Here is a 20,445-nt window from a genome sequence, read left to right on the forward strand (position 1 = left end):
TAATGTGTGGGAGAGGGATTTGGACTTGAAATTGAAACCACTTGCAGTTAGCGGGGTTCAAAGTGGATTACGGATGGATAAAGAGGAGGATTAGAAGTGGTTTAGCCTGTCCTGATCTAATCTGAATTGTTCTTCTGCTATCGGAGGTCAAACTTCCCTTTGGTAAAGATACATCAGATGTATATCTGAATTAAAGTCCGCTGCGGGTTCTCATTGTTTGCGTTTATGCTCAGTTGCGATTCATTTCAGTTAAATATATATGCTTATGTAAAAAAGAGTAAAAAGACGCGCAGATCTTGCGCTGGCGCCAAAACTTAATGATTAGCTTACAGTTAAATATATATATATATATATATATCTGCCCGTTAAATGTCTATTTATTTGCCCAATATTGTTAATATGCCATGTTTTCGGGCTGTAGTAGAAAATTGGAAGAGAAAAAGAGTGGCGCAAATGCCAAGTTACACGACAAGAATGCTCTATCTATGTGAGTGCCTATATATAATTGATTTTTACACACTTAATTGTAATCGCTTGCTTGGTGCTCGATTCCGGCGATAAACAATTGCCGATGGACTATTGTAGCCATCGATAAAAACACAATACAAACTCAAAGGTATTCGTATAAATATAAATATATATGTATAGGTATCTATCTAATCGCAGATACATTGAGAACATTGAGAAACGTTTCGTGTTTTGGTTTTGGTTGTTTGCTAGAGTTGTATAATTAAGAGTTTAGGTTTAACTTTGAGACTTTTGCACAGCATTTATTTTTATACATCCTCATTTATGTCCTATATATCGTTTATGTCTATATGGTATTCCCCGTACAAGTACAAGTCGAGTAAAAACCTCTCTATACAAATCCCAAAACAATGTAAACCAGTGAATCAAAAATAAATGCGAGTTTCGTTAACTAATCCGAGTGTAAAGGTTGGAAGCCGGACAACAAACAATCGAAAGATGTCTAGGACACTCTAGGGGTAGGATAGATGGGTTTTTTTTTTTCGGACATTGGGGCTGCAGCTACCGTAGAGCGTATAATGAATCAGTCTTTGCGCGTCACAAGTCATCAATCGAACGGGGAAACGACACGATAAATATATCGAAATCAACGCTAAGCGGGGTTCGGATTTTGGGATTTTCGTATCGGGAGGGTCGGATGGGTGAATGGGCGGATTGGGAAAGAGGGAGTGGCGGCTACTAATGCGGATTCGACAGAGGATCCTCGGGCATACAAACCGTACAAAAACTAGCTAGATACAAACATACACAATACACATTATCAGTATTATCATCGATTTGGTTTCCGTTGTATACAAAGTAGATAATATTCGAATTACAATTATAATTGCGGTACGAGTACGTAATTAGTGTAAACACGGTAAAACAAGTTAACAAGCTTTAATGCAAATATACCGCCTCGCTTAGATTCGACGTTAACGTTAGTTTTAGAGTAGAGTGTAAGTTAGAGTTAGGTGTGGGTTAGCTTTGAGCCTAGCCAAAAATTGAATTACAGAATCGAGCGTAGCTTAGTATGCAAAGTGGTAGTTAGATCCATATCCATATGTATATCGGCTTTGTTTACTTTACTCGTAATTGGTGCGTTTCCATTTCGTTTAGGTTTAGGTTTAGAGTTACAAAAAGTACTTGGAGTAGAGTAACGAATAAAAATCTCATCTCTGCCCTCGGCTATTCTATATATATATATATATATATATATATATATATATATATGTGTGTGTGTGGTTGCTTTTATCGAATACAATACAATATACGTACAATAAAAAATGTATAATTAGATTTATAATTTCTTTAGAATCAAATTTCAATGCAAATGAACGCAAAGAACTGCGTGGCGCCAGCATTTGCGTTTTAACCTTCTTCTGCACTTGATTTTTTTGTTAACCTGAATACAAAAATACATTATCATAAATATATTTATATGTTCGCGTGTATATGTATGTATGTATATGTATGCAATTGGTAATTAACTGTCTGGTAACGACAACGACAAAACGATTTCGATTTCGATACGGATTTGTATTTGCATTTGCATTTGGATGTGGTTGCGTTGCTGGATGCGTTCTGCATCAGTGGGATGTTGAACTCAGATCCCCGGGTCCTTGAGCCCTCCTCTACTTGTTGTTCTGCGCCATCACGTGGGGCGACTTGTAGAAGTTCTGCACGAATTCCGAGAGGCTGTAGACCGCGCCAGGACCTTTTCCTGCACTCATGCAGATAAAGTCGCCCAGACAGTGTATGTTGGCTGCGGAAAGAGGCAAACAAAGGGTCAGGTTTCTGTGAATCGTTAGCTCAAGCACTTACTATTCGAGAGAATGGGTGGATATGAGGGCGGCGGCTTGATCCAACTGCCATCCGGCCGACGCATGTGACGCCGGTCCGACGAGAACTCAATGAGATATGTGTCTGCGGGTATGACTCTGAAGAATCTATAATAAACGTATGCAGCTTTCAATCTGACTCTCTTTCAATATCCTGCAGGATACCCACCTGTGGTGCTCCGGTCGCAGGGCCAGATCGGAGCGAAATGTCTCCGTCACGTACTTGTGGAAGTATGTGGGAAAGGGCAGCGTGGTGTCCAGATCGAACACCAAACAGCGATTCAGCGAGGGATTGTGCATGAAGAAGACGTGGTAGTCCTGAAGTTATGTGGTAATATATATTAAAAATACTTGGAATTTATAGTTATGTTTAGGAATCAAACTGCTTCGAAAAATGGTATGGTTTGCAATTATGGCATAGATGAAGTGTAAAGTATAATTCAAATAAATAAGTCTAAGTACATACTTTGTATGCACCTTTCATTATTAAATCTGGTTTTAAACGGTGCAGCGGCTGCTCGAAAGCTTTCAATTCGATTTAATACCAGAACTTTGCACCGTTGACAAACAGTCTTCAGCCAGTTCCATTGTTTCAGAATCGGGTAATGAAAGCCCAAATACATCCTTCATATGTAACATTAAATAAAATTGCACCGTTTACAACCAGTCTGGTTTAAGTTTCAAAAATTCGATCAGCAGTTTGGTTGTTTCAAAGTCGGTTTTACGTTTTCCACTTTTACGGTTCATACACTTACCCATATCACAACTTGATCGTCGCCGCGTCCGGCTTTCTGGCGCCAAAGGGGCACGGTGCGACCCTCGTTGGACACGAATACGGCGTAGCACTTGGACAGCTCCTCGGGCCGCGTCCGCTTCACCTGCTCGCAGAGCTTCCACACGTTCTCCTCGCTGCATGCAAGAACAGAAGCAGAGTCTTAGCAATCAATAGATGCCCTGCTTAAGAGCAAGATTAGGCCCAAGTCAAATGTCTGAGTTCCAGTCCGAGGCTAATCCCTGCACGAAATGTCAAGTGGGTTAGCCCACTCTAACCTTTATCAGCAACAGGCCGCCGCCTCGTTGGCATTATAATAATTGATTTTGCTCGGCACGCTTTGGCTGACTTTTGGCCGTGCTCCCTGCCAGTGTGGTGTTTATGGCTCTTTCGAATAAATTCCAATCAATTCTACTGCCACACATTGTTGCTCGGCTGTTGGGAGAACGGGTGGGCGGGCGTGCGGTCTCAGGTGCATGCGACTGGGGCATTAAACTATGTGGCACTACAAAAGCAGCCACATCAACAGTAACAGGTATAACAAGGACTTCAGGGGGTGGCTGGGCCCACTCAAGTGGCGCGGTCAAAAGTCGCGACTGAAAGTGGCTCGCGGCGATATCGTGAGCTGGCGTTATTAATGCCGCCAGGCAGAGATTGCTTTAAATGGGCGGCAAGGTGTGGGTTCTCTGGGTGGTGGGGCAGTTCAACCCTAGACCCAATTCGAGAAGCTTTCACAAAGGCACACAAAGAAAAATTTATTCGATATGATAATGCAACTGATGATTTTCTTTGATTTGGGTTCGTTTAGATAAGTACATATAACAGTTTTAAATAATATACCATTTGCATGTCATAAAATGAGGAGCAAACTTCGATTTGGCCCTAACATCCAAATTAAGACAACAAATTCGACATGAGCTAGTTTTTCTCAGTGCAATGGCCAAAGTGCCAGCAGGCAGTGTCTTAAACTCGCAAACTGCTGCAACACGCGACCCACAGATGGCGCCTGCTGTGGTGTGTATGCTGAGGAAAACGAGAGCGGAGGGTTTTCCAGAGTTTTCCTGGAAGGAGAGATGAATCTGAGTGCAAATGTGAGTGCGCGAGCAGTTGCGAATTAATCAATGAACATGTCCTGCGGGAGAAAGGGAGCGGTGGTGGGTGGTTGGGCGGGTTGAATGGGGGTTTTGGTAGTTGGGCGTTATGAGGTCAGAGAACGCGACGACATTTTATCTGGCCATGTAGATGGGCTTTGCGTGTGTAAAAACTTTTTTATGTTCTGCGCCTTTTACTTTATATTTTTTGCCGCTTTTTTTGTGTGAGAGTTTGTGTGTGTGTGTGTGTGGGTGGCAGAACATAAAACTCATATCACGCGGCAGGATAAACAAGTCCGCGCCGCCAATTCCTCGGGGGACCGCCTGCCAAGTTGCCATTACTTTGAGCCCGTCGCCGCCATTGCCGCCATTTTTGCAATTAGCATTTTAAATATTGCAGCAAAGCAAGGACATTACGGCACATACCAAACAAGTAAGGTATCATATTGTGCTTTTAGATTCGGTGTGGTCATTTTCGTTTTGAAAGTATTAGTTTTAAGCGCGTCCCTTTAGTTTATAAAACTTATTTAAGCATAATTACAAGAACTATCTTATCAGATTCATTAAATAAATATTGATAACCAACTAAGCCATCTTAATTCAAAGAATCTCAACGAAAGGTTGTCCAAGGAAAGAGACACACCGTTGCAGTTTATAACTTTCAACATCGAATATAAATGTAGTGTAGTATGCTATAGAAGTGTTTTGTTTAATTTTTGCTTTGCTTTTCGATTGTTTTTGTTGTTTGTCGGTCGTTTGTTTTATAGTCGAAAAGCGCTTCTCGCATGTGGCCATAAAAACGAACCCCCATCCTTCGGTCCGTCCTACTCCACACTCACACAGACACAGGACACACACACACACCAGTGCAGGAGCACACCAACACAGTGGCACGCTTTCCTTGTTAGCAGACATGACCGTTTGACCTAATTTCTGGAGCTGCGCAGCGCCAAACGGCGCCGCATCAGGATGCTCAGGAACAGGATTCAAACTCTGTAAGCCAGAGGGTAAAAAGGAGGGGGGTGGAAGGATGCCGGGACGCAGGACTCGCAGGAGTGAGTGAATAATGAGCGAATTTGAATGCAAAGCGGGGCACATCGACGAGCAAAAGGAGGAGGCATAATGAAAATCATCCAAAAAGCGGCGGCAAAGGACGAAGGACATGGCTGCGCTGAGTGGCGAATGTTGTTGCCAAAAGAGATAACGCACAAAAATAAAATATACATAATTAAAAGAAGAAGCGCTCGGCAGTTGGGACTGGCCAAGCATGAGATAATCATTCACAGAAGTGTGAAAGGCAGCCGGAATTCAAGGGGTTGAGCCGTTAAAGGCCCAGGACAGTGTCCACTGACTAATATGAACTAAAACAAAATTAATTAATACAAATTAGAAAACTAAAGGATTTAGGTTGGGAAAAATAAAAGGAAAATTTGATTTTGTTTAAAAAGGATATTTGTTTACAAGTGTTATTCTTATGGGTCTAAAAGTTTAATCTTTTGCGCTTTTGTGTTTCAAAAATAAATAAGATGATATTAAATATTTGATTTGTCTGATTTGTGAGAAAACAATCATAATAATCAAACCGAGTACAAATAAGTGTCATTGATTTTCACCTGTTGAAATAGTTTTTATATCATTATAATTGCGGAGTATTGTAAATATTAAATCAACCGAAAGTGGCTTTTGGTATCTAAGGAGATTAAGCCTTTTAAATTTAACCTACTTGACATTCTTAATTTAAACCTGATTAAAAAGAGTCCCCCATAGCGAGTGAACACTGTGTTTGGTTTATTAGGCTCAGTGGTATTCTCTGCAGCTTTCGACTTCCCCTGGGAGGTATCCTATATATCATAGCCATTAGTTGCGCTGCCACTGTGTTAATATTCAGGTGCTGAAGGTTGGGTGAATGATTTCGTCGTCTGCCTAATGAAAAAGTTTTCCATGTTGTTGTTTTCGTTTGTCGTTAGCTGTTGCTTTTGTCCCTGCCTCTGAGGGGATATGGTACACCCTACTCCGTACACCCTATATAAATATATATTTACTCACCAGTAACAGGACACATATGAGCAGTCCGCTATCTTAGGGAACAGAAAGTCCGTGGTCATCTTGATGCGATTCGGGATCTGTGGTTCTGTTCGTCACCTCTATTGCTATGCCTATTGTGGCTATGGTTATGGCTATGGGTGTCCTTGGGGCAGGAGCTGATGTAGGTGGACGATTGCAGGGTGGATTGCCGGGGGCCAGGGGCTAATTGTCACTGGGGACGACTGGTTGGGACGACTGGATTGCACGAGAGACGAGGCGAGCGGTATATAATCACTGCATTATGCGTCGCTGCCTGGACAAAAGCAGGGTGTGTATCTATGTCTATGATGCGGTGGCATCGGAGGATGCTGTTCTGGCTAATCCTGATCCTGATCCCGATCCCGACATGTCTCCATTCCCAGGGATGATGCTGCTGCGATGATGTCCTGATATTTTTGTTATTTTTCCTGTCTTTTTCTGGCTTCCAGGATGCTGCTCACTCACATACACACATACACATGCACTGGGCTCTCTCACGAAGGAGCCGATTTTCTCGTTTTCGTTTCGATTCGATTTTTGTGCGATTTAAATTATGCTGAGGGCGCTGAGGCTTTTATCTCATGTTGCTTCGATTTTGTTCTTGTTTTGGGAACACCTGCTCACCTGCCCAACAACAATCGCGCTCATCCCCCGCTGATGTTGATTTTATTTTATTTTTTCGGGGGCGGGACAAGGATGGGGGCGGACAGGCTGACCAGGTGACAGAGCCTGGGGCAACACACTCAGCAAACCATGCAATTTTATCCTACTCAAAGGCTTCAAGTACTGCGGTTCGGTCCACAGAAAAGTGCAGCCGAATAAAAAGGTTCTGGAGAATCGCGAAGAATGCTGGCTGTGTGTGTTTTTTTGGGGACCCTCTCAATCAGCTTTTCCTTTTCCTTTCCACACTCTGGTGGTGGCTTTTCCGCTTTTATTTTTTCTCGGCGCACTCCGCTCCGTGTTGTGTACGCGTTCCCGAATTCACACAGTGTGACCCACGTGGAGCACTCGAAAATTCCAGCACAAGTTTGGCGGCTAACGCAAAATCTGAGTAGGTCTCGTTTCCAAAGTTTCACACTAAATCAAATAGAAAAGCGCGCGGCATTTAAAAAACTGGGGGTTTAATTCTAAGTACAATGATTGATGTTAAATACTGTGGCGGCTTAAACAAAATTAATATTAAGCTGGTTTAAAAATATAAAAGCTAATATGTATATATTATATAAGAAGAAAATTTAATGTTTAATTTAATAAAATCAAAATCTTTTAAAATATTTGTCATACTTAATATTATCATTAGGAAAACTGCGTGATCTCTAATTATATATTAGCAAACACAAGTTTTCCACTTAAAGTAGAGATATATTTTTCAAAACAAAACTTAATACAAATTAAAATAAATAAAAATTGTTAAATGCTTTTAGTTCTAAAATAATAAAAATAAAAAAAACTTAAAATCGACAGTATGGGCAGCACTGAAAAATACACCTTCTCAGTAGCAGTGCTGCCCATTGCTAATAGACAAAGGCTAAAGGCTATGACATCCATTAGTGGTAACTGACAATATCCAACTTGTACGCAACTATCCAACGGTTTTTTCGGTTTAATTTAATTGTAGGAGGAAATGTTTGCCTTTAACACCTCCGTTAATCATGCGCTATCTAATCACTTGTACTCGCAACTGCTAATGGCCAATTGACAGCACGCAATTTCGGCAAAGCCAATTAGTCTTACCCCCACCACAATGTCTCTTTTTTACAGTACTCGACAAATATTGCGGCAGGCAAGGCGAAATACCTTTCATTCGATAAGATAAATCTGCGCAGTCTGTGGTGCCATTGTAAAACGCTTCTTGAGTGGTCTTCCTCCACACCCACGGTTTAATCGGCGCAACCGATAAGCGACTATATAGTATATGGGAGATTGGCTTTACCCACCCAGATCGACGACAAAAGGAACTTAACATTATTGTTATTTAAAGGTCGCGTTATGAAGCGTGACAAAAGACCTGATAAGGGGAAAATCTTACAGCTTGGCAACTGAGGAGATACCCAATCCATATGCATATTGATCAACCCTTTAATAATTAAGAAGTCCGAGCCCCATTATCAGAGATCAAAACGATCATGACACACAAAACGCAAATCCATAGGCTCTACTGGATGGGATGACGTTCTTATATGGCTGTGTGGTTCTGGCACTCAAACCGCTTTATCGCCTGTCTGAGTTTACGCGAGAGAGAGCTGGAGCGGCGATGAAATCCGTATAGTTTGGGGAGTCCAACAACGTGGCAAGCGGCGGCGTTCAGTCGGCTCCAGCGCTTTACCGTCGACGGGTTCGCTTCGATCCGATCCGATCCGCTCCGCTTTGCAGCACTTCGTTTGGCAGTAGTGCAGTGTACCACTTAGATCTTGGATCCATCTCAAGTCACGACCTTTTTTCGGTGAGCGGCGGCACAGAACCTGTTTACCCGCCTCGTGGATTTTTGGACAGCAGGTTCTCGAATCCGGTGAGAATTCAGTCCAAATCCCATCCATTCAGAAGTAAGTGCCTGCCAAGCGAATCAATTGAGTGTTTTAATTGGCATCGATTGATCAAAGAAACGCGCCTAACTCGCAATCCACAAACAAAACGATCGAGAAACAGCTGTGTGGCCCAGTCCCACTTTCATTTGCCAGTGGACGTCGCGAGAACAGGGTCAACATACGCCGCACTTCTTATCGGCTAACTATATATAATATGTTAGTACGAGTATTAGCGATCAGCCGATGGCAAGGCCATCTTATAGGCACATTTATAAAAGTCATAAACAAGAAAACAGGAAAGGAAGGTTAGATGTTAACACCGAATCTCCAAATACCCTTGTAGAACAAGTCATCATATAAAGGAACAATCCGGTTACGCTTGAATAAGGAAACAAGTTTATTAGTTTATTGGATGATGCCCACGTTTTTGTAATCATAAATATGCTACTCTACAAGCAAACAAAATAAAGCAAAATTTAGAATAATTATATGACGTAGGACATCTCATTTACATATAAATTCTGGACAAACAATAAACGTCTAATAGCAGTTTGTTGTTATGGTTTACCCATGTCATTTAGTGATTTAAACTCTGTAATTAGTGTTTTGAGTATAAACATGATTCTCATAATAATCTTGGTTACAGAGAGAGACAGAGAGACAAGTCTAGCCGTAATCTATTGTGCTGTTATAAAGCAGTTGAGCTAGGCAAATATACAAACCGTATACTTTATGCTAGCTTTATAAAACTAAAGCTATATGCAAAAGGCAAGCAACAAATGAGTAATCAAAAGTGATGAATTGTTTGTTTACTTTTCTTGGGACTATGGCATTGCGAGGTAAATTTGCATTACCCTTTTGTTAGAGAGCTTGGGCAATAACAATTCGGTTAGGGTTAGGGCTAGTTATCTAAAGCAGGAAGTTTTTTTCCACCGTGGGAATGCCAGCAAGTGCAAATCAGAAATATTCCCATTAAAAAGCTCTCCTCTTTTCCAACAGAGATAAGCCTAAATCTCGCCCGCCAACCATCGAAATGGATGAACAGCATCGGAACCTCCAGCAAAATTACAGCGAGGGCAGCAATGGAAAGCAGGCCAGGATCGTTTCGGGCTTGGATCGACCGTTGAAGACTCCTCCTCCTGGCGAACAGACGAGGGCAGTGTTGCGCCAGGTTCGCGCTGTCATCTTGGCCAACATAGGTGTCTTCTCGACGGGCATGACCCTGGCCATGCCCACTGCCACGCTGCATCAGCTGACGGACACCACGGAGCCAGTGCATCTGAGCAGCTCCCAGGTCTCCTGGTTCGCCTCGGTCAATGCTCTGTCGGCTCCGCTGGGCGGTTTGCTGTCCGGTTTCTTGCTCGACAGGATCGGACGGAAGAAGTCCCTGATCGTGCTCAATGTACTCACTATCCTTGCCTGGATTCTACTGGCCACTCCCAGCCAGAGCAACTCGGAAGCCTTCTTCTGGCAACTCATTGTATCTCGATTCATTCTGGGTGAGTCTTGCAAACATTTTGTGTGTCTTTCATTGTAAGATTGGGTTTATTTTTTCAATATTATTTATTTTGTAAATATATATTTTTTATATTTTCAAAACTTCAACGAGTAATTGTAAAGCATATAATGCACACTTAAAAAATTGTCAAATACAAATGTAATTTGCTGCATCAGCTAAAAAGGTCTGACATTCCTAAAAGGGATTATAGATAACATGTTTTAGATAACCTCCTTTAAAATATAAAGTACCAAGTCAATATTTTGTACTAATTTTTTTGTATTTTGTAATATTTCAAGAAAATGTGCAATAGAGTGAGCTATTGTACTTTTGGAAATGTAATTAAGTCTGCAGGCGTTATCGAGTGGTGTTGTTGCATGCACAATATCAATATATATACTTTTTGGTAATAATTTCCGATGTTTCCAGGAATTGGCATGGGTTTGGCCAGTGCCCCGCCAGGAGTTTATGCAGCCGAAATCAGTGTGCCCAAGACGAGGGGTAGTCTGATCCTGGGCACATCCATTTCAGTGGCCGGTGGCATCACAATCCTCTACGGAATCGGCTACTGTATCCGCGACGACTTCCGACTGATTGCCCTGATCTGCTGTGGCTACCAGTTGGTGGCACTGCTCTGCGTCCTTCCACTTCCCGAAAGTCATTGCTGGTTGCTGGCCAAAAAACGGGTGACGGAGGCCAAGCGATCTCTCAACTACTTCCGAGGTTTCGATAAGTCGGGTAAGTTTTCACCTCGTCCCTGATTAAAGTGACTTTGACCTTCTTGACCTTCCGAGAAATCGCTCCATATCAGAAGTATAATTTATTTACAACTGCAAACAAATCAAAGTCAAGTGGCTCCTTGTATCAAGTTAAGCAATCAAATGGTGATAACCTATACACGCCTATTTTTTTGCTTTGCATTTAAAAATAAAAAGCTCCCCGCAACGCTAGTGCTATTCTTTTCGCTACGATTTTAAATTGATTAGTCTGATGAAATAGCTTGTACCTAAGTGTTGTACATTAAATTAAAGTCGAGTTTTTTCCCACAGATGAAATCACCCATCCCCAGGTGCTGGAGGAGTTCCAGATTCTGCAGAAATCGCTGCAAAAGCGGGATGCCGAGTTGAAGGAGTCCTTCTGGCGAAGTCTTTCGCAACCGGAGGTCTACAAGCCACTGGTCATCCTGATGACTTTGTTCGCCTTCCAGCAGCTAACGGGCATCTTTGTGGTCATTGTGTTCGCAGCGCAAATTTCCTGGGAGGCGGGCATCGAAATAGATCCGTTCATGTGTGCCTTGCTCATTGGCTTGGCCCGCCTGATCACCACCTGTCCAATGGGACTTGTCCTCGAGTTGTGGGGTCGCCGAAGGGCGGGGATTATCTCGACCCTGGGCATGTCCATCTGCATGTTCCTTTTGGCCGGACACAGCCGAATCCTGTGCTTTCAGCAATTTCAGTATCTACCGGTGGTGGCCATTGTGGGCTTCATTGTGCTGAGCACTCTGGGCCTGTACACTCTGCCCTTCTTCATGATCTCCGAGCTTTTCCCGCAAAGGGTTAGGGGTCCAGCTTCGGGACTCACGGTGGCCGTGGGCATGTTCATCTCGTTCGTGGTCCTCAAAACCTATCCCAATGTCAAGGCAGATTGGGGATTGTCTACGTGCTTCAACTTCTTCGCGGTCATGTCTGTGCTGGCCCTGATCTTCATTTACTGGGCTCTACCTGAAACCCGTCGTCGCACGCTCCTGGAGATCGAGGAGCAGTTCCGCTCTGGACGGAGTCGCAAGCCTCAGAGCCCGGCTGATGTCGAAATGAAGGAGGTATTTGTCCCAAAGCCTGAGGAATAATCTTCTTGGGGAGATGCGCATTTTAGTGAGAGACATAATTTACTTAAGTATATCCCATCGAGTGCTTAGTACTGTGATAGACAATAACAACAAAGGCAGCAAGACAAAAATAAAAACAATTTAACAAAAATCCTGACAGGACTAGAAAAATAAAACTTAAGAACTATAAGTTTGTTTTTTAATCTTGGTTAGAAGCATGTTAAAAATTACAATAAAAACAATTTAACAAAAATGGAAGCAATGATAACTAATTTTTCTTCATAGTAGATAAAAATACCTTGAGTGCGAATAAACTCTGAGGAAACTATAAAGTTTGCTGTTTCAATCTTAGTTATAAGCATGTTAAAACATATTCAATAAAAATTATATAATCTGGAAAGACTTTTTTGATATAAGCAAATGTATGCCTTTTGTAAAATATAAATCAAATATGAAGTTTGATGTAATACAATTTTGCCATACAGTTTAAATTCATTAAAACTAAATTTGTTTTACTTGTTGAGTAATCCAACACATTTCAAGTTTGTTTGTTTTTAACAACAATATTGAGTACCTATACATTGTTTACCTAAACTAAGCAGCGTGGAATCAAGTAGACTAAGTCAACCAAGCCCCTTACTGATAAGACTCTCTGCTAAATTCCTACCTGCTCACAGAACACAATCTAACTTACTTTTAAGAACCCTGGTATTCTCACTCACCTCCTCTCTAGGCAGTGAAATTAGTGGCACGCTCACCTATTTTACCTCGATCTAACCTCTCAATCATTCACGGAACTTAATCAAAATGTGGCTCTACATTCGTTCTCTTTGAAAGTCAAGTTCGTGGCCAACGTCATTCGTTATATGATCGAAGAGAACGGGAATTAGAATCACCTTATGGAGATTGGGAGAATGTAGAGCGTATCATTCCGATTGCAATATAAAAAGTAAGCGAATATGCAAACTTCGGTTTTCGCGTCCGATTAATACAGTTGCAAAATGAATGGAATATTAAATTGTCTGAGGAAAGGCTCTACGAAAGTAATTACAAGTAAGTAAGCAGTTAAAACCAGACCGTACTTAATGTTAAGTTAGTTCTTGGAAATAACGCGCAAAATATAGATTTCCCCAAAAAGTCTAATACAATTTTTTTTGTTTTTATTTTTATTTTCTAGGTCTCCAAATATGTCTTCATTTTTTTAAATTATTTTTTTTACCAACGCAAACGTTTGTTTCAATCATTTCTTTAAGATCTAAAATTATAAATATTATACTATAATCCCTGTTTTAATTTACATTCTTTTTTCGTTTATTTCTATTCATTTAAATCAATGTTCCTGCTTGAACACAAAGTTTCCGAAACTAAGTTTTTTAAAACTAAGCCTGAACAATTAATAAATACTTTTAATAAACCATTTCAGCACTCTGTCAGCGTGTGTGGTCTTAATGAAATTTTCTTCAGAGTTGAGTGGTATTCAATGATAGCGTAGCAGATGCAATTGCCAGCAATTAAGTGCAGTGCCGTTTTGCTTTATGGTAATGTTAATGTTAATGGTAATGTCGATAATGTGCGATCGCTGCCGGTCAGCCTGTTTCAGAGCCGGGCCGAAAACTCAGCCCCACATTATGCCACGGGCATCGAAAAAATGGAGAAAAAATCTGTTCTGCTTTGGTCGTTAACGAGCAGGAGTTTCGGCAGACTCTTCAAGATGCGTGTGCCTCGAAAATCGAACTCCCTGCAAAGAAGCGCGTTAAAAGCGCATTCTGTCCAGGCATCCCTACGTCCCCTTCAAACGATCCACATCTCAACAGTCAGAGAAAAAGTATATCACTTCGTAAATAGATTCAAAGCCCCAATTCTAATTCATTTGTTTAATACTTTTACTGATATGCATCAATAGATTTAAAATCCTATTTTTGTCACCTATCCAACTGTTATAAAATTAATAAAATAAGATATTTAATATTTATCCACAACAAATATTAAAATCTATAAAATACACAAAATCTTCAAATCATTTAAAATACATTTTAAAACCTAAAAGTCGGTTTTAAGATGCCAAGTTCCATACCGACGAATAGGTTATTTTCTTAGACTTGTCTGTTTGGCTTTTTCGTGAACTTTTTTCTCAGCGCATCACGTGGTTTGCTTCAGGCGTCGAGGCGTACGTTTATGTAATTATAATAAGTTTTCAATTTTATGGCTTAATAATGCGGTGGGCAGCGGGCACCAGGCACCAGGCAGGTAGCTCCTTAGCCAGGACCAAGACTACGATCGGCTCGAAGTGCATCCGCCGCCGGTTGGAGCTGCCCCGTCATTAGGCGACAAGCGTTTAGGCCATGTCCAGAAGCGGAGCAGCCGAAAAACGGGCAAATTATTTTGGGGCGATTAAGTCAACAAGACGGCGCTAACATGGACCAGGGCATGAGGTTGAATGAACTGATGCTGGACGGGATAATGCCGAAAATTGATGAGCTGCAAATGTGCGAACATTAAAGTTTCCGCTGGCGATGCGCGCGGTTCTACCTCCTTGCCAAACTCAAACTCCATCCATCCTGGTAATCCGAGCAACACCTGCCGTGAATTTCGCACTTGGACGCATCAATTACCGCACGGCGAATAGAAATGTCAACGGCTCTCGACAAAAAGACAGTCAGTTAATGGCACGTAACAATTGCTGTGCCAACAAGGAAACGGACAATCGGCAGAGGTGACATATGCGTAACTCGAACAGAAAGCAATCTGTGCGGTTTCTCGGGGTATTCGGCTATTCAACGATGCGTAAACCGCATCGGGGTGGGATGATCATCCTCAGCATCCTTGACGATCATCCCATTGCCTGCTCCTCGGATCTGTCATTATTATCCTCACCGAACTCAGCACGACGCGTGTTTTGGGTTCGGGGTGACCGCTTTGTTTTGTTTTGATTCGAATTTGATTATGTTTATAAGGCAATAAATTAGAAAATCAACACCACAACTATGACTGCAACCGCTTTGTAGCGCTTTGTTCGCAGTGACAATGCATCGGAGTCCATTAAACGGGTAATTTATGGTCCAGTCCTGTTTCAGGGTCCTGGGTGGGTCTTGGGATCTACCCCTTACAGACCACCCTCTTTTCTCCCCCCTCGTAAATGACATTGTTAAAACGCCCCAAGTGTCTGCAATTTGTTGCTGCACTTAATGTAGTTATAATTTTTAACAGCACTGCACTTTTATCGTGGATCCAATGGGAGCATTAAGGACTAACCCTTCGCCTGATCGCCCGGGCTGATTGCACACCTTGAGGATCGAGCTCGTCAGCAAATTACAAGTGCGCCAAAAGGGGATCGAGGTTTCGATCTGAGGTTGGCGGGATCTGCAGCTGCAACTTGCGAGAAACACTAAGAAATTAAATACAGACTTTAAAATACCTGGTAGAAAACTATACTTTTCTTATAAATTATTTGGTCTTATGGTTTTTTTTAAATTGAGTAAGTTTATAGTGTACAAAACTCTAAGGGGTATTGGTTAGTGTTTAACACTTTAAAATAAATGACACCTCTGAACAACAAATTTTAAAACTTTTTTAGTGCAATACATTCTCTGAGACATAAGTTGAGATTGTTTCGAGGAAAGTAAGTTTATGTTGCAGATTAATCTCATCTTTTACAACATTAACATTTTAAAGTTCACACTATATCTATGGCACCTCTACAAATTAAGTTTTGGTAGATGTAAACCTTTTATATACATAATATTCTGTGAGATATAAAGACAGTCATACAATTGTTGTTTTATTAGCTGAACAAATTACCGATTACTTTATTGTGGCTTTAAGTCTTTTTAGAAAGAAATAAAATAAACTGATTGATTTATAACTTATGTCTTTAAACTAACATGTACAGAAATATTCAGAAAGCCATAATTTATGACAATTTTTCCAGGCTGTATCATAACTCAAAAAAACGTTATATACCCATTTGGACGGCCTGTACCTGGTATAAAATATACGCACTCCAGAAACCGATCATCGCACATCGCACATCGATCAGCGAGGTGGGCAAAAACCAGAAGTGATTTTTGGCAGCATTACAAATTCGGCACTTGGAGGGAGGGAAAAAGAGGGTCTTGGCCAGAACCTGTGTTTACCTTCGATCCGATAATCGCAGCGGCAGCCCGGAGGTTTGGCCCCGCTTTTTAAAGTGTCTGCCAAGGTGTGCAGACTGCCACATTAGCAAAAGGGATTTGTGTTGAACTGAACACCTTGAGAGGAGAAAGTTCGAAGGGCTGAGATGCGATCTAGCCAAGTCAAAAAGCCAACTAGTCACCTAGCTCTAGGTTACCCACTCAAAAAGTGGAAAAAGAAGGAGCGATGAGATGAACGAAGGAATGCCGAAAGATTTATGAACGAATGGGCGATGGGCGGTGGGCGTTTCCACCTCAACTGCTGCTGCCCAGTGTAAGTACTTTGGCAAGACTTTAATTTTTCAATTAGTCGAGCTACCGTATTTGACTTTTGCTCCTCGCCATCTGAGTTATCCACAGTATCCACAGCCAGCGAAAACGACCACCGCCGAAGGGGCCAACGAACTGGATGATCATCCTGGGTTTTCACTTGGGCTGGCGGTTGCCACCGCCACTGCGACTCGAACTCCAACTCGGACTTCAATGAATCTCACTGGGATTGACTGGACTGGGTCGTAAAAATATTGCATTTAGCAGGCAGAGCGGCGGACGCAAACGCTTTCCGCGTTTTACGATTACGATGCAGCACTAGCAGCAGAAGCAGCATCGGCATTGGCATCGGATTCGAAGTGCCAAAGTTTTATGGTTACTTTAACACTTTTGCTGGCCTGGTACTTGGGATATGGGAACTGGGCATCCAACAAACTCTCTTGCAGAGGAAGAGGAAGCTCGATGGCCTAGACAAGCGTATAATTGATTTGGATTCTATGTGTGCTGGCCGATTTCCAGAGGCGTTGCGAGCCATAAAAACCATAATTACAGTCACACACAAGTGGAAGAGATGAGATTAAGGAGTTGCAGCAGTTGGGTTAAGATTTCAAAAGCCGTACGGGCTAGCACTTTAAGAGTTTCAGTATTTGTACTTATATATTATTATATTGCACTAAGCCACTCATATTTACTTCGAATTTCTCTTCTAACTTCCTTTAATTTCATATATGAGTAAATATAACAGTTTGAGTGAAACATACCAAATAAAATAAAAGTTAAAGTTCGAACATTTTAACCGTATTTAATTAGAGTAAGGAATATAATATATAATAATAAGAATTTCCATTTGCATGGTTTAAACTAAGAAGTAGCGTGGCTCTTCCCAAATTTCCTTTACTTAAAAGGAAGAAAAGACTTCGAAGGGTTCGGGTTCAATAAGCTTTGGAAGTCTTGGGATCTCAATTAAGCGAAAATTGGGGCACCCTGTTCCCGCATCGATTATAGGGGCTCAATCTATAATCTGTATGTCCTTTGGCACATCCTATCATTAGCCTGTCAGCGGTTCGAGCTTCGCTGTTTGCCTTTGTCGCTGGCGTGTTTATTGTGTTTGATCAAATAATTTCTGTTTTTATGGCACAGTAAATGTCCTGAGTCCTTTAAGTGCCATGTCTCCTACCCTCCTCTATTTGCCAGCCAGCGCCTCGGACGTCTTCCTCTTGCTTTTTCAATTTAGCCATAATTATGTCAGACATTTAATTTATCGCAAGCAAAGGTTCTCGTCCTTCCGCTGTCTCATCTTGCACGCAAACTTTTTTGGGCCAGGACTCACCCTTACTCGGTGGCTTTCTTTCTTTCTTTCCCCGAGGAGACAAACTCTCTCTGTTTCCTTCTGGGCGGCCATTTTGCAAGTGTGTCAGGGTTCAGTGAAGCGCAGGACTCGCAGGACCAGTCCCTTAATGTGAGAAAATGTTACAATTCCAACGCCGCCAGCAAAGTCCTGTCCGAGTTCCTCCCGTAATTGCTCATTTTGCTTATCGGCCCGCCCAATCCAAATGTTCTGCAGGTGTGGAATGTCCTGCTCTAGTTGGGATCAATAAAACCCTGTAAAGTCTATAAAAATTTCGATTTGTGGAAATTGCGTTTTTATTAATTGGCTCTGACATGCCAGTCACCCAATTTTTGTTTTTATGGCACTCGAAAATCGCGTGCCCTTTGTCCACCTACAAGTCTTTTTCTTTTTGTTTTGGAGTGGGAGAGAATTACGGCTAGTTGTGCAACTCCTAGAAAAGGTACATGATCCTTAGATCATTTTATCTTATCGTTTGTCGGCAACTGTTTACGAAATTGCCCGATTGTTCGGTACGCTTTGGGCCACGCGCGTTCTTATAGCAAGGTGCAACAGGATCGAGGATCGAGAATCGGGTATGAGGAATAAGGAATAAGGAGGCGAGGCTGCAATGCAACCTGCCTGACTGCATCCATCATCGCGTGGCACTGGCAATGCTCATGATTTGAGGCACATGCGTAACCTGCGCCAATTTGGCGACCCGCACACACACTGAAATAATCGCCTTTGTCCTTATATAAAAATATCTTTTTGTCCCTCTGCTTTCGGACAACAATTTCGGGACTCTTTTGGCTTGCATCTGCTGATTGCAAAGAACGGGGGCCCCGAAGCGAACCCTCAATTAGGCCGCCCCTGCAATTAGAAAATATATTCCATACCAGGCTCTGTTTTTTTTTCGCTCCTCCTCGAAAACATGCAAAAAAGAAACCACAAACTACAGCTAATTTGCCGCAGGTTTTTGGGGCAACTAATTTCAGATTAGAAGGGCGCCCACGCCAAACGAAGACCGAGTTTTTGCTCGATTCCCAGGCGCATTCCTGCGGACACCGCTCATTAATGACCATGAAATCTAGACTCTGCCCCGGAGTCATTTCCGCAGACTGTGCTCCAGGCACGAGCCGCCCAAAAATACAGCTCCTAAATCGGGAGCAGCTTCTGTTTTACTGGGTTTTTTCGCCATCCAGCCTAATGAGTTGGTGGCACGCATCGTGGAATTCCTCGCCCATGGCTGGATGATTTCGGCATAATTCGATTAGGCAAAAAGTTGATGTGGGTGTCAGTCCGTTCTCTGCCCATTTTTCCAAAAAGCAGACACAAATCACACCCCGATCCAAACTGGATTCCATTTCAATTACAATATAAGCGAGTGTAAGTTCTGCGATTGCGATCGCATTTGGGCGCGTGGTAAGCCAAGTCAATCGGAAGAAGTTAAGCCGATTGTCCCGCCCCTTTTCATTACAGCTAGTTTTTTGCCTTGCCGGAGGTGCACTGTGCACAACCCCTGCACACTTGCCTGCTAAAAACCGGAGCAAACCCACTTCCGTTGCTCATTTGAATGCCCTTGCAGGAAGGGTATGATGAAAGTGTCAAGGGGTAGTAGTTATCCAAAGCAGGAGTAATCTGTTTAATAGAATATGTAGAAATAACTAATGTTAGGAAATTCAACATTTAATAAAACTTATAACCAGATAATAGTTAAGAAAATGCAAAAACATTGTTTCATATAATATTATAAGTTAGCTTGTGTCTATATACATCTTAATAATATATATATTATTATATTACCGTTTTTACTAAGTAAGCCCCAAAAAAGGCAACTCCTGTTCGGAAAGCATCTTACGATTATTGTTGTATTCAAAAGCTTTTATTTAATATAAATTTTAATTATAACTTTTAATTGCCAAAAAAGGGTGTCTCCTGTTCGGTGCTGTCCTGGTCTTTCCTTTTTTGCTGCCCAGCTAAACGCACTTCCCACACAGATTTGTGTGTGTGCCGCCCTTAATTGGGGCGTAGTTGGCTTTTTGGGCTCGGGCCGTGGTTTGGGTAATTGCTGCCACTTGAAAGGCTTTTGGTCGCATAATCGCCTTGTCAGATAGAGCAAGACACACGTTGAAGTTCTCGGGAAGGAGAGGGGAGGGGTTGGGCTGGGCGTCGAACAAGCTCGCTGGGCGTTGGGCGTGGCGAGCTGGGTGGGCCAGAGGACCCAAGGACCGAAGGACCAAAAGACCAAAGGACTCTGGGCCGAACAGAGACGACAGAGAGAGGTGTGTGCTGATGCCACCACGCACGGCTGACTCGCTTGATCTTATTACGCCGCGCTTGGTTGCCTGGGAAAAGTCGGAGGCAGCTGGTAAATGGCAAATGGTTGCTGGTTACTGGTAACTGGTAACCCCAGGCCTTTGTGACAGTTTTATCTCTGGCCAGCAGAAGTTCCAGCGAAGAGCTTTCGCCTTCCTCCCAGCCATGGAAAATCCACGCTAAATGGGCCTAAGAATTTTGCATGTTTTCGCACAGGTTTTTGTGGTTTTTGGTGGC

The 20,445-nt window shown here is 42.2% G+C and overlaps 2 protein-coding genes across 4 annotated transcripts in view; one reads left to right on the forward strand and one right to left on the reverse strand.

The window, feature by feature from the left end:
* Positions 1-1,741: 1,741 nt before the first annotated feature.
* Positions 1,742-20,445, reverse strand: part of LOC128256483 (protein N-terminal glutamine amidohydrolase) — a 71,983-nt gene continuing 53,279 nt past the window's right edge. Inside the window, exons 3-7 of one of the 2 annotated variants that reach the window (XM_052986875.1) lie at positions 6,258-7,352; positions 3,104-3,257; positions 2,518-2,666; positions 2,332-2,456; positions 1,742-2,272 (exon numbers count right to left, since the gene is read on the reverse strand). In XM_052986875.1, coding sequence (XP_052842835.1) covers positions 2,142-2,272; positions 2,332-2,456; positions 2,518-2,666; positions 3,104-3,257; positions 6,258-6,316 — 618 coding nt within the window. In that variant the 5' untranslated portion in view covers positions 6,317-7,352 and the 3' untranslated portion in view covers positions 1,742-2,141. The remainder of the gene's footprint in view (positions 2,273-2,331; positions 2,457-2,517; positions 2,667-3,103; positions 3,258-6,257; positions 7,353-20,445) is intronic. The other variant, XM_052986877.1, reaches the window with a different exon arrangement.
* Positions 8,478-12,455, forward strand: LOC128256476 (solute carrier family 2, facilitated glucose transporter member 6). 2 transcript variants are annotated; one of them, XM_052986868.1, is made up of 4 exons: positions 8,478-8,784; positions 9,800-10,299; positions 10,728-11,036; positions 11,348-12,455. In XM_052986868.1, the coding sequence occupies exons 2-4, from the start codon at positions 9,834-9,836 to the stop codon at positions 12,142-12,144; spliced, it is 1,572 nt and encodes a 523-aa protein (XP_052842828.1). In that variant the 5' UTR covers positions 8,478-8,784; positions 9,800-9,833; the 3' UTR covers positions 12,145-12,455. The 2 variants fall into 2 exon arrangements, with proteins under 2 accessions (XP_052842828.1, XP_052842827.1); XM_052986867.1 differs by having other exon boundaries at positions 8,479-8,818.

Source organism: Drosophila gunungcola (genome assembly GCF_025200985.1).
Source record: "Drosophila gunungcola strain Sukarami chromosome 2R unlocalized genomic scaffold, Dgunungcola_SK_2 000020F, whole genome shotgun sequence".
Classification (NCBI taxonomy): domain Eukaryota; kingdom Metazoa; phylum Arthropoda; class Insecta; order Diptera; family Drosophilidae; genus Drosophila; species Drosophila gunungcola.

Bases quoted from the DNA above. Each gene is read 5' to 3' on its own strand.
- LOC128256476 (XM_052986868.1), top strand. From the start codon at position 9,834: ATGGATGAACAGCATCGGAACCTCCAGCAAAATTACAGCGAGGGCAGC. The intron at 10,300-10,727 runs GTGAGTCTTGCA...CGATGTTTCCAG, and splicing joins TGTATCTCGATTCATTCTGG to GAATTGGCATGGGTTTGGCC. The intron at 11,037-11,347 runs GTAAGTTTTCAC...TTTTTCCCACAG, and splicing joins CCGAGGTTTCGATAAGTCGG to ATGAAATCACCCATCCCCAG.